This window comes from Vanessa atalanta, chromosome 14 (genome assembly GCF_905147765.1).
Source record: "Vanessa atalanta chromosome 14, ilVanAtal1.2, whole genome shotgun sequence".
Taxonomy (NCBI): Eukaryota; Metazoa; Arthropoda; class Insecta; order Lepidoptera; family Nymphalidae; genus Vanessa; species Vanessa atalanta.
Genome location: NC_061884.1, coordinates 5,151,976 through 5,164,966, shown reverse-complemented (window position 1 = coordinate 5,164,966; position 12,991 = coordinate 5,151,976). Strand labels below are relative to the sequence as shown.

Sequence of the window (12,991 nt, the reverse complement as noted above, 5' to 3'; positions counted from 1 at the left end):
CGAGATTTTTTTCAAAAGGGCAATATAATTATTTCGATTTCTTCTAAGTCATGTGAAATAATGATAAAAATGACGATGAGATATGCACTTATTTGTTTAAAGCTATGTTGTAGCTTATCATTCTTCCAATGAGAAATAGTTATCTACGTATTTTGTCTAGCTACAACATAGCTTTCGCTAAATGGTTTTAAAATTTATACTCGCTCAATTAATAAAATAGTAATTATTTTTACAATTAAACATAAGTTTAGAATTTATTATAATTTATAACAATTTTGCCTTCTAGTAGAATTATTATATGAATGAAGATTTTAAATTAAACTAATAAAAATAAGTAGGTATCGAAATTATCATCATCCTCCCATCGTGCCTTATCGAATTTTAATTGAGGTCGACTCGGGCCGGCATATCTTTTTCTTCCATGCTTCTCTCTATCTGACGTCATCTCACAACATTATTTCTAGAGATATCGTCTTAATACAATCTATCCATCGTTACTTTGGTCAATAAACAAAAATTTTAACAAAAAAAAAACTGACTTCAAATAAAACACTATTCTAAAACAAATTAATTAGTGACAATATCTGCGACTGATAGAAGCCATCATTAGACCTGGACCAAATTAAAATGGGACCAAACGGGAAGCACTAGCTTCCAAATAAAAAAAAATCATCAAAATCGTTTCACCCAGTCGAAAGTTCTGAGGTAAGAAACATAAAAAAAAAACAGAAAATAAATATCGACTGATTGATATTTAAAAAATTATATAATTGAATCGCTCATATTAAAAATATTCCTGTAACGCCCTCTATTAGAACATATCGAAACTACGTTGTTTGTTCGATCAACAAAATAATATAAACTTATAACTTAAATAATAAGCAGAGTGGCAAGTATAAATATGTTATAAATACAAAATTGTATTTTTTAGACTACTTTTAAAAAGATTAATTGCAATAATTCATTTTAGTTATCAACATTTTTGCAAATCATCATATTATCTATAGCATATTATAAACTCTTAAGAAGAAGAGTTTTGTAGCAGTCTGTGGCGAACGTGAGTTGCTTGACTGCTTGTCATTGTCGCCGCTATTCGCTATACAAAATTAAAGTTTGATGTAGTAATAAAAAACGTGAAATTGATACTATTACACTTTAAAGCGCTAGTTATAAAAAAATCTTTAAATAATTAACTCATAGTCTTCGAATATCTATCCCAAATATGAGTTCTATCGGTACCGGTGTAAGTATAAATCTACTTTACTTTAAGTTTTAAAGTAACTAAATTTGAATACACACTACTATTGTGGGAACCAAAATTACTGAAACAAAACAAATGATCTAAAAACATAAAACTAATTTTGCGCTTTGCTTCAAACGTTAATGAAAAATGCCTAATCATCCTACTTAAATTTTTTCAGTATGATCTTTCTGCCTCCCAATTTTCACCTGATGGTCGCGTATTCCAAGTTGAATACGCAGCAAAAGCAGTAGAAAACTCAGGAACAGTTATCGGCCTGAGAGGGAAAGACGGAGTTGTGTTTGCTGTGGAAAAACTTGTGACTTCAAAACTTTATGAACCAGGTGCTAACAAAAGGATATTTCACACTGATGAACATGTTGGCATGGTATGCTTACATTACATGAATACTTTTTATAATAAAAATACAACAATACAATACAATAATATAAGTTATAAATTAATACCTGTTGCTAGAATGTTGTGCTGACATACTAAATTTTTTTACTACTCATATTGTATAACTTGATTCAACAATGCAAAAATCAAATATATTTTCTACATACACGCATACATTAGCAGCATGTAAATTTCCCACTGCTGGGCTAGTTAGCTAGGGCCTCCTCTCCCTTTGAGGAGGTTTGGAGCATATTCCACCACACTACCCCAATGCGGGTTGGTAGAATACACATGTGGCAGAATTTCGTTGAAATTAGACACATATAGGTTTCCTCACAATGATTTCCTTCACCCCCAAGCATGAGATGTATTATAAACACAAATTAAGCACATGAAAATTCAGTGGTGCCTGCCTGGGTTTGAACCCCAAATCATCGGTTAAGATGTATGTGTTCTAACCACTGGGCATTTTCAGGTCTCGTTCTACTTTTTACATTATAAACTAAATTACAGTCTGACTAATTAATTGATGCTTATTTTTGTTATTATCCTTGTTTATTCCAAAAAAATATATTGTATTTTACAGGCAGTTGCTGGTCTTATCTCAGATGCTAGACAAATAGTAGAAACAGCGAGATCTGAAGCATCCAGTTACAGATCACAATATGGAGCCCCAGTTCCTCTAAAATACTTGAATGAGCGTGTGTCCATGTACATGCATGCTTACACCTTATACAGTGCTGTCCGGCCTTATGGATGCTCAGTGATAATGGGAACTTGGTCAGAATACGAAGGACCCCAAATGTTTATGCTTGAGCCAAGTGGAGTTTCATTTGTGAGTATTTTCTTAGTTTTAATCAAGAACTAACTCTAAAATATTGCTTGAGCTGTATTCTTCTTATGCATGCTTGTTACTTAGAGTTTATGATGCTAAGGGTTACTGATGATTGAATAAAAGTTGCAGTATAGTTATATAGCGACAAATTGACAATTCCCATATAAACTTCCATCCCCATATAACTCTATTTGGAAAAATTTTTTTAAACAATCATATTTTAGTGCTTGCCTATGTTCCATGAAAAAAAACCTACCCAGCAGTTTTGGTTTTGGTTAAGATGTTCACTGATGAGATCGAAGATGTACTATAAAAAATATCTATTAGAGTTCAATCTCCTATACTTTAATGTTATATGGCACATATAGGGAGATGACGATGTATTTATCATAATATAATAAAATTATTATTATAATTTTACTCCTGATATGTATATTTAGCATAGTCGCTGCTATTATAAATATTAAACACCGAGTCAAGACTTTTCAACTTGACTATGACATGCTCACTTTCCATAGATTAATTAAGAATAATTTAATACTTATGTATCTAAAATTTCTAATTATACCACATTTTTGACCTATACTTCAAAGCAATAATCTAATTGAATATTATTAATCTCAATCAAAGAGTTTAACATGTTATTATTTTTATAATTTCAGTCGTACTTTGGATGTGCTGTTGGAAAAGCAAAGCAAGCTGCAAAAACTGAAATTGAAAAGCTGAAGCTTGCTGACATGTCAGTAAAGGATTTAGTCAAGGAAGCTGCTCGAATGTAAGTGTTAATACATGTGTATACAACAAAGTCTTAAATTATTCCATTGACGTACAATGCAATATTTCTTTTGCTCTAATTTTTTTATGGTTTTTCATTAATTTATTATTGCATTCCATGACAATCTATTAGTTGTTGTAAAAAAGTCTGTCATTTCGAGTGGGAAGCACACATTGACACAACACACATAGAAACCTTATATTGTTCACTAAAGTATACAAACTACTAAGACTGTTGATATAAAAGTACTACTGTGCTACAAGTGCTCTTGCTATTATTACATCTATCTACTATAATTATACAAACATTTCAATAAAATATTCACACAAAAACATGTAACAAAGTTAAACTATTTCATTTGATTCTCAACATAATGTTATACAATATCAACTTTAGAAAAATTAAGATCAAAATGTTGTTTTGGTGTTATTATTTTCAAAGGGGCTTATGCAAATAACAGCGATACTTTGTATCTTGGCCTTAATGAGTAAATCGAAAATAAAAACCAAATTAATATCTCACACATATCAAATACTGTAATTGTCAATATTCATATTTTTTTACTATGAATAGAAATTGCCTCTAAAATGTTTGCTTTGAGAGATAATTTAAACTGTTATAATAAAGTATTTTTACTCATTTTCAAGCATTTATTAAATATATCTATTCTCTATTCGAGAGCTATTCATCGTGGCGACTAATTTATGAGTGTTCTGTTGTGAAATATGATTTTATTCTTACCTTTACTTCTTGTCTTGTCTTCTAATATTTCATAATAATGCATGTGGTTGCAAATTACATTCTAAATTATTTTCTGTTTATTTAATGTTGGCTGAATCAAGCAAAAACTATTCAAAATAATCTTATTAATTCGGTACATGGTTACAGAATGAAGCTGTAATAATCTGATTAAGAATATTAGTAAAATTGGAGGCATCCCTTTCTAACTAGCTTGAATGTTTAACTGGCTTAGTACAAGATCTGCAAGCATCTTATTTTCTCTATATAAATTAATTATTCATTTCTACATAGACTATTCATACCATTTTTATGTCTCATGTTTACATTACCCAATAGAGTAACAATTTTGTATAACAACCTTGTCACTATGACTATAGCGATAAGGATTTTGGGCACTTACTCAAATAAACTTGCATATAAGCTTCTAGTAAATAAATTAATATATGGATTGCTAATTGTTTGCTTTTTAATTTTCAGTATATATCTTGTTCACGACGAGCTTAAAGACAAGCAATTTGAGCTTGAATTGTCCTGGGTTTCAAAGGACACGAAAGGACGTCATGAGATGGTACCGAGGGAGGTAGCGTCAGAAGCAGAAAATCAAGCCAAACAAGCTCTAGCTGATATTGAGGATTCTGACGAGGGAGACATGTAAAAACATATATAGATAATAAAATTTTATAACATTTATCTGTATTATTTTTTATATTATTTATCTTTCCGTTTATATTTTGCCCACTAAATCTGCATTAAAATAGGTATATAGAACAAATTATTTGATGAACATATTTGTCTAATGTAACTTAAGAAAATATAAATTTAATTAAAAAATACTTAGTACATAATATTTAATTAGATCTATAGTTTACGTTTTTAGGTTATTTTGTTATAAATGTTTGAAATCAATATAGCTTTCTTTTTTTGGTTTGTCTGCTTAGATTCGATGTCTTTGCTGTTACTAACTTAAAAACTTGCTAAGTTGTGTGTACACCGGTTTTCATGGGTACGCCACTCCGAGGTCCCGGGTTCGATTCCCAGCCGAGTCGATGTAGAAAAAGATAATTAGTTTTCTATGTTGTCTTGGGTCTGGGTGTATGTGGTATCGTCGTTACTTCTGATTTTCCACAACACAAGTGCTTTAGCTACTTACATTGGGATCAGCGTAATGTATGTGATGTCCAATATTTATTTATTTATAAGTCACATGTGACTACAGGGCAAGAAACGGGTTAAGTGACAATTTGTTTTTTGTTGTCAGTCAACAGTAAACAGAGATGTTATGGACGTGTAATTTCGTATCTGGATATACGAGTAATATTTAATCAGTTTCGGATACGAAATTATTACGGATAGTGTCGGTTACGGTTATTATATTATTTAGCAATCGTAAAAGAAATAAATACAAGATACATTATAATTTGACTTTATTTGTAGGCTATTATTTAGTATTAGGTATAATCACAGAATTGCAAATTTTATTTATTTTTTGGTAGTCATAATATTTATTACAAATAATTTATTTGACTTTTATTAAGTCCACTGTTCTCAGTGGATTTGTAGATATATATTTTTTAACTACTATAAATAAGGACTAAAAAACTAAGCATTAACCTATATTTATATTTAACGTTTAAAATAATTTCAAACATAATGACTAAATTATTTAAATATTTGAAAAGGCAATTTTAATAAATATATAAAATTGCACTTGAATTGCACATAATAATGCCTTGTAGCTTGCGGCGTCTTCGATATCTACATTTAAGTATTGTATGAGTTTAGTTATAAATCTATAAGTAACTTTACTAATGTACAGTCAGCAAACAGCAGCCGTAAATTACATTTATTATTAATATTTTTAAAAGATTTCGTGTCGTGAGTATTTTTGATTGTAAAATAAGTAACTTTGTTTATAATATTTGATTAATTTTAAAATACAAACGATATTATCAAGCAAAAGCATTTAGAGAAAAGTAATTCAATATGTATTCCTCTTTATATCAACAACATCAAAACATTGAGAAGTGAATTTTTTATTACAAATATACAATATATAAATTAATAATTTAAAAAAAACAATATAGCGTAACTTCTTTTTCTATCACTACTGTAATTGAACATGATTTCTATAAATTTCACGGAAACTGCTAAAACGCGGTTTTAAGTCACTACCGTACACGAGAGGGACTTCATTTCTAATATAAAATGAACAATTTAAAGGAATTTCCACCGAAATTCGTTGATACATTTATACGTCACACAATTATGATAGAAAAAATCGGTATAAATATATTTGATGAAACGAAAAATTCATTCTTTAAAAGACATTTTAAGCTAGCTTTATTTTTGAGTCTAGTAATGGTGTTATTAGTTGGTCAAATTCTTTATGTTATCAAAAGAAACGAAATTGATGCCCAATTTCTAGACGTTGTTAGTACTATACCAAGTACTTTTATCGTCATACAAGGTATAATAGTCATTTTATACTATGTAAAAATATAATTATAATAAGCAGGTAAAGTAAAATACCAATCAATAACTGCCAGTTAGTCAATAATTGCCTTATTCCGCCACGCTACTCTTTGCGGATTCTGGATACAAATGTTCATCCATTGCATCCGTATAGTCTAATGAATAGTAGACAGAATAAAAAAATAATGTTTTTTTTTTAACATAGGTTCTTGATATAATAAATAATATTTATTTGCATTGTAATATTGCGTGGTATGTTTTTGGATAAATTTTAGTCGAGTATTTTGTATCTTTTTTTTTATTAATTAATATTATTAATTAGTGGGGTGGGGAGGCTAGTGTCTCAAAGCAAAGGTCAACTTTGCATTTGTAAAATTTTATTTTCTATGTTAGATTATTTCATTTACAAAATAAATGTTACATATCCATCCAAAGCTGCAATTTAAGTAAATATTATAAAGCTAGGAATTTCAGATCTTGTCAAGATATTTGTAGTGACATATAAGCGAGATCGAATAAGGAAAGTAATAATGGAGATAGGTAAAATATGGCCAACAGAACTTGACGACGAAGAGAAGAAAAAAACTTTGCACTCGTGGACGAAATCTTTGAAATTCTTCGATAATGGTAAATATAATAGACAGACAGATTTAAAAAAAAAAAAAAATTGTTTTTCTTTATATAAGAAGGTTTTCGTGAGGAATAGTTACTTGTTTAAGTACCCATTTCGAGATTTCGAACAACAAAGGTACCAATTTAAATATTTTGTATAAGATGATGTAATTGTTACGACTTATAAGTAGTTTTTACGCCCACGCCAAGATTAACTCCTAGACAAATAATGTCTTCGGGTCTCACTTCCTAAAAATATTAGTCGCCTACACTGTTTAAAAGATAATTGATCTAGTTAGGACTAAGGGGAATAAATCCTCAACTCATGTCCTTCATATTTATGATGTTAACATTCGCCATTGTTTTTACAGCATTTTTTAGAGCTGCAATTATTTCTTTAGTATTCTACGAGCTGCTGCCCTTAGCGATGACGATTTATTCCATAAATACCGAGGCAGATGCGCAGTACCAGTTTCCACTGCAAATGTATTTCTTTTGTGACCTACATTCTCATTTCCATTACGCTTTGGCTTATACATATCAGCTTATAATAAGTAAGTGTCATATTTATTTTGAATTAAACCTATTCCAGTCCGATAAACTCTTACTGTAAATGATCTTTATTTTATATCTTCTTTTGGAATGGTTTTTCGACAATTCAGTAACTTAGCGCTGCTATTTAAGATTTTCGATTATGTCCAATTTACTTATATGGTATGTTTTTTATATATTAAAGATGGATGTATTGGCCATGTCTTATAGTTGTTATCACCTTTGCCCATAGATATTTCTATTTTTTAAAACAACCCATTGCGTACACTGTCATTGTACTTACATGAGAAGTATGTTTAGTTCCCTTATACGTATTTTTCTGTCGGTATTTTTGGTACTTTTGATATTATTAGGAACTTTTTTCTGTCGTAGGTACCACGGTTCATATGTGCGTATACGTTTCTTGTGACTTTCTACTAGTAGATTTAATATTTGATTTGAGTGCTTTATTGAGTTTACTGCGAATAGACTTAGAGAATCTCATGGAACAGAACTCAACTAATTACGATTTTGAAGACGATGATTGTGAAGACATTAAAGTTATCGTTATAAAACATCAAAAATTATTAAGGTATATAGCTACTTTTGCTTCTAAAGTATACATTTTAAGTTTACATAATAAATAAAATATTTATGATTATGTTGTGTGTGTAATGTACAACATCTAGCAGTTGTACTTTACTTTTTTACTTTACTACTCTCAATTAAAACCATCTTATTCGACCGAAGTTTCGACTTTCGGCACGTGCTTTTGGCTCTGGCCCTGAGCTATCATTGATTTTTTTTATAATATGTTTATCGTTATTAATCAGTCTTGCAGAAACCTTAAACGAGATTTTTGGAGGAATTATCTTTAGTCAGGTGTCGTTTTCTTCTGTAATTATCTGCTGTTACTCTTTCATGGCTGTGGTGAGTATAAATTTATTGAATTATTTAATGTTCTGCTGACTCTATTGTATGACAGCAAATCTATTTGATCAGACCTTCGTATTAATTAATAATTTGAGTTATTAAAATGAAGTTCCAAAAAGTATATATTTTTTGTAGATACCTGTTTTATATTTTATATATATAAACAGTAATTAGGTAATCGTTTTAATTCTAGATAGCTGACGGGATGTTTCTTAAAAATTTGACCGCTTCATTGGGAATCATGTTTGCAATTTTCATAATAGCATGGCCGGGACAAATGCTCTCTGACGCGGTAACTAAAGTTTAATTAATAATAATAATTCAATACAACAAACGAAACAATTCATTTAAAGGATTAACATGTTGAAACGAGTCTAATTTTGTGAAATCCGGTAAAGCAGATTATTCGTATGCTTAATTTGTATGTATATAATAATATATTTTGTATAATTAAAAATAATAGTAACAATACCCCAAATTCATTAAGGAATTACTAATATTCATATTTACCCCTAATCTTATTGTTGTCGCTACGATTTTTGAAGCGGGCAACATTAAAAAAAAAGAAAACATTGGCGGGAAATTTAAGTTCTCTTCTGGATACGCTGGAACCGGAAACATTGTTATAACATTATCTTACATTACTGTATTGTTTTACTTTAATTGCTTAACTTAACCAATAAAGAAAAACGTTATTAATTAATTTCGAGAGTGATACATACAACTTATATAAATACACCGCACAAATAACTAGCAGCAGTTAATTAACAAATAACTTTCTTTTGCATCATATATAGATATACTTGCGTTAGAAGTGCTTACGGCAATAGCCCAAGGTCAGGATTGATCCTGCGAATTTTTACATCGCTAGACGACCCGTAAACCATTGCGCTATTGACGCTACAATATAATTATATTGATAATAATTAATTTAATTAAGACGAGTATAAACTCGTTTTTATATTCGACTATAAAGTCGAATTTAAAACAAATTTAAAAGTCTGTTTTATAACGAGAAGGATATTGAGGAGGATTAGTACGTAGTTATCATAAGTAATTTATCAAAATGAAAAAAAGGTAAATGTTCTTTTTGCTTGATTTTTTTTTTGGTGCATTTAAATTTTTCTTTTAGTGATATAATACACTTTTAGAAATAAGTTAAGTACAAATTTATCTTATTCAAACTACGTAATAATTTTAATCTCCTCCGTCAGCGGAATTTTACTTAAACATTTTTATTTGGTCCATTTATAATAATTATATAAAATATTCGGATTAATTTGTATGTATATTAATATATACATGATTTATAATTTCAGAGTAACAACGTAGCTACTGCGGCATATCGATGTCTTTGGTATGAGAGAGGGAAGAAATTTAGAAAGTGCATTGCCATAATAATAGCCAGGTACACGTAATGCGGAACTCTACTATTATTTCAAGCTCCAGGGTAATGTTTAGAATACCTGCTAAAAACCAATGGTACCCTTGCCAGACGCTAACGCCTTGTTGTCCCGAGGGCTGGCCTGTTACTATAGGTCCCCTTTACAAATGGGCCGTCTAATTTTTCATAACATTTTAACCGCCCGTTTGATATTTCAGACGTCGCCGCGTGTTCTCATGACATCAATTTTTCTTTTTTATACGTTACATTATATTGGAACTAAAATTTACTAGCAATGACCTCCTCTTCTTTAAAGAAGTTTATTTCTATTTTCTGACATCGATCTACTGCGTTTTGGTGGACTCGTATAAAATAATTTCATCCGAAACGAGCAACCTGCATGTTCTTGATTTTTACGTCAGATCCTGTATCCTATACTTTACTCAAACATCATCATCCTTATGTCGTGAAATTTCAATTACATCAACTATTTTTATTGATATCAATTCCACTATGAAATAATGTACTCACTACTCAGTCCCGTCTGGGTAGGTACGACCCACTCATTAGATATTCTACCGCCAAACAACAGTACTCAGATTTGTTGTGTTCCGGTTTGAAGGGTATGTAAGCCAGTTTAACTACAGGTACAAGGGACATAACATCTTAGTTCCCAATGTGGGTGGTGCATTGGCGGTGTAAGGAATGGTTAATATTTCTTACAGCGCCATTGCCGTGGTAACCACTTACCATCAGGTAGCCCATATGCATGTCCCAACTGTGTAATAAGAAACAAATAGTTTTAACTTCAAAGTACACATGACTCCAGTCCTCCTGATCATATTTTGCCATTCTAAACGTAAACAATCCTAGTTACTGAGAATATATTATACATCACAAACACTAGTTCTATTCTCAACTGCCATAGTCGATAGAGCCGCAATGCTACACAGCCGAAGGAGTCATCAGAGAAACGACTCACAGCCTCACATGCTTCGCAAAATTCGGAAGTGTTACTTAAAGTATTTTCCATAATTAACATCTTCGCTGGACCCAGACTCATAAATTATTATAAAAACCAATATATTATATATTGGTTTGTATAATAAACGAAACGATAATTTTTTCTTCAGATTCTTCAATTATTTAAAAATAACTTTAGTTATAAATAATTTTATGTTTCATAAGTTCATACAAGAAACACGATATTCTTACTTTCAGGTCACAGAGAGAATGTCATCTTTCTGCTTTAGGATTTTCGGACTTAACTCTTGCAATGTTTTCGAAGGTAGTGTATGGAATCGAATTTATTTACTTTTCTTTTTAATAAAATACCATATTAACTATTTATTGTGTTAGCAATAGCAGAACAATTGAGATCAAGATTGAACCTGCGACTTTCACATCTTTCAATAGATTATATGCCACTGAGCTTTTTAGATAAACAGATTAAATATAATTATTTCGTAATATTATAATTTTATTCTTCCAGGTAATAAGCACGTCTTGGTCATATCTCTCTCTGTTAAATCAAATGTATGATAACATTGATGAATAATTAACCTACCCTAAGACTTGCTGTGTTTTTAATTCAAGAAAGTTTCTATATTAAATAATTGCACGACTTTTAAATATGATTACTAATTAGGCAATTTAAAAATCAATATAGAGCACCTACATAGAGCATTTTCGTACCACAGAATGATTTAAGATATACAAACCATAGATTTACATATTCTAAGCTATATTGTACACTACTCTTCTTGATTAACATATTTTTTAACATATCTTTTTATATAATACAATACTGTTCCACTTATATCCGCTTAAATATTAGTTCCAAAGTTCTGATAACAGCTTCGTCGTTCAAAACGCCATTTTCTCGCCAATCCATAATGTATATCATAGATTATTCAAGTTCTCAACCAATGATATCGCGTCGATTCGAACTCAAATGTTTCATTTGACGTTTGTCCTCTTGTAATTGGAATAGGTTGTACATAATTTATTAATAATCATGTTTTGTTGATAGTTTATAATATTATATATTATAATAAGTTTACTTAATTTTTATATTTTGTTTACTTCGAAGAATAGATGATTCTAGAATTAATTATACAAATTTATTTTTATAAAACATTATATTATAATATTAAACTTGATCGTAAGCAATTGCATTGTAATTTAATTTAATCAAAATTAATACTGATAATATTATACATATTACAAAATTATAATAGATGTCTAAATGTCTACTAGAATGGAATGTTCATTAATTCAACAGATATAATTAATTATTATTATACATGGACGAGATGAATTTTAGTGAAATAGTTAAAGGTTATAAAACTCTTACAAACAATAGGCTACTTGACAGGTTTATTAAATAATATTTAGTAGAGGTTAAGGAACTCAGAAAAGTTGTTTTTTTTAATTCTGGTACATATTTACTGAAAAATATCAAATTAAAAAGTCAATATTTAAATAACGTGCCAAAACACAACTTTGACAATATGGTATTGCAATGGGGTCGGTGATGTCACTTGCCTGTAGGTATTGTAATATGTAGCACATATAATCCACATACATTTATTGCAAACAAAAATCGATAGTGCGATTGGATTTACATTTTAACAGTGATTTATGTAACAAAATGAGTTACAAATGATGTACAGTTGTACAAATGCGTCGTTTAATTGCGCCGAAAATGGTTGCAACTTTCTTGGAGAGATCTAATGACATAGCAAATAGTACAAATATTTTCTTCTGTGTAGACTATTTAGATGTAAGTAACATAATATTTATATTTTTTAATAATTAATTCAGAATTCAGAAATAATAAATAAAATAGTAAATATTTTGTTATTGATTTAAGGTTATAATACCTCTAATGTTTTTAACAGAATGTCTCTTTCAACTCACTTTGAATATTTCTACAGTCTTATGATTTCAATAAGTATTACACTAATAGATCCCGACTAACTTTAGTTTTTGTTACGAATGGAAATGAATGATTTCAACCACAGAATCATTTTGAAAGATAAAGTTTTGTCTTCTAAATTTCATTGC

The 12,991-nt window shown here is 29.7% G+C and overlaps 2 protein-coding genes across 2 annotated transcripts; both read left to right on the top strand.

Annotated features, from left to right (window-relative positions):
- The first annotated feature begins 1,052 nt into the window (after positions 1–1,052).
- Positions 1,053–4,678, top strand: LOC125068694 (proteasome subunit alpha type-3). Its single transcript, XM_047677974.1, has 5 exons — positions 1,053–1,243; positions 1,422–1,628; positions 2,226–2,474; positions 3,137–3,249; positions 4,468–4,678. The coding sequence occupies exons 1-5, from the start codon at positions 1,223–1,225 to the stop codon at positions 4,643–4,645; spliced, it is 768 nt and encodes a 255-aa protein (XP_047533930.1). The 5' UTR covers positions 1,053–1,222; the 3' UTR covers positions 4,646–4,678.
- A 1,577-nt stretch (positions 4,679–6,255) lies between these two features.
- On the top strand, positions 6,256–11,480 carry LOC125068989 (odorant receptor 85b-like). The gene is made up of 9 exons (XM_047678395.1): positions 6,256–6,457; positions 6,937–7,089; positions 7,446–7,628; positions 7,999–8,197; positions 8,439–8,535; positions 8,732–8,830; positions 9,858–9,946; positions 11,144–11,210; positions 11,415–11,480. The coding sequence occupies exons 1-9, from the start codon at positions 6,256–6,258 to the stop codon at positions 11,478–11,480; spliced, it is 1,155 nt and encodes a 384-aa protein (XP_047534351.1).
- Positions 11,481–12,991: the final 1,511 nt, after the last annotated feature.

Coding starts and splice junctions, on each gene's coding strand:
- LOC125068989 (XM_047678395.1), top strand. CDS start 6,256: ATGATAGAAAAAATCGGTATAAATATATTTGATGAAACGAAAAATTCA. Junction 7,629..7,998: donor TACATATCAGCTTATAATAA/GTAAGTGTCATA, acceptor TTTCTGTCGTAG/GTACCACGGTTCATATGTGC. Junction 8,831..9,857: donor GACAAATGCTCTCTGACGCG/GTAACTAAAGTT, acceptor TTATAATTTCAG/AGTAACAACGTAGCTACTGC.
- LOC125068694 (XM_047677974.1), top strand. CDS start 1,223: ATGAGTTCTATCGGTACCGGT. Junction 2,475..3,136: donor AGCCAAGTGGAGTTTCATTT/GTGAGTATTTTC, acceptor TTATAATTTCAG/TCGTACTTTGGATGTGCTGT. Junction 3,250..4,467: donor GTCAAGGAAGCTGCTCGAAT/GTAAGTGTTAAT, acceptor TTTAATTTTCAG/TATATATCTTGTTCACGACG.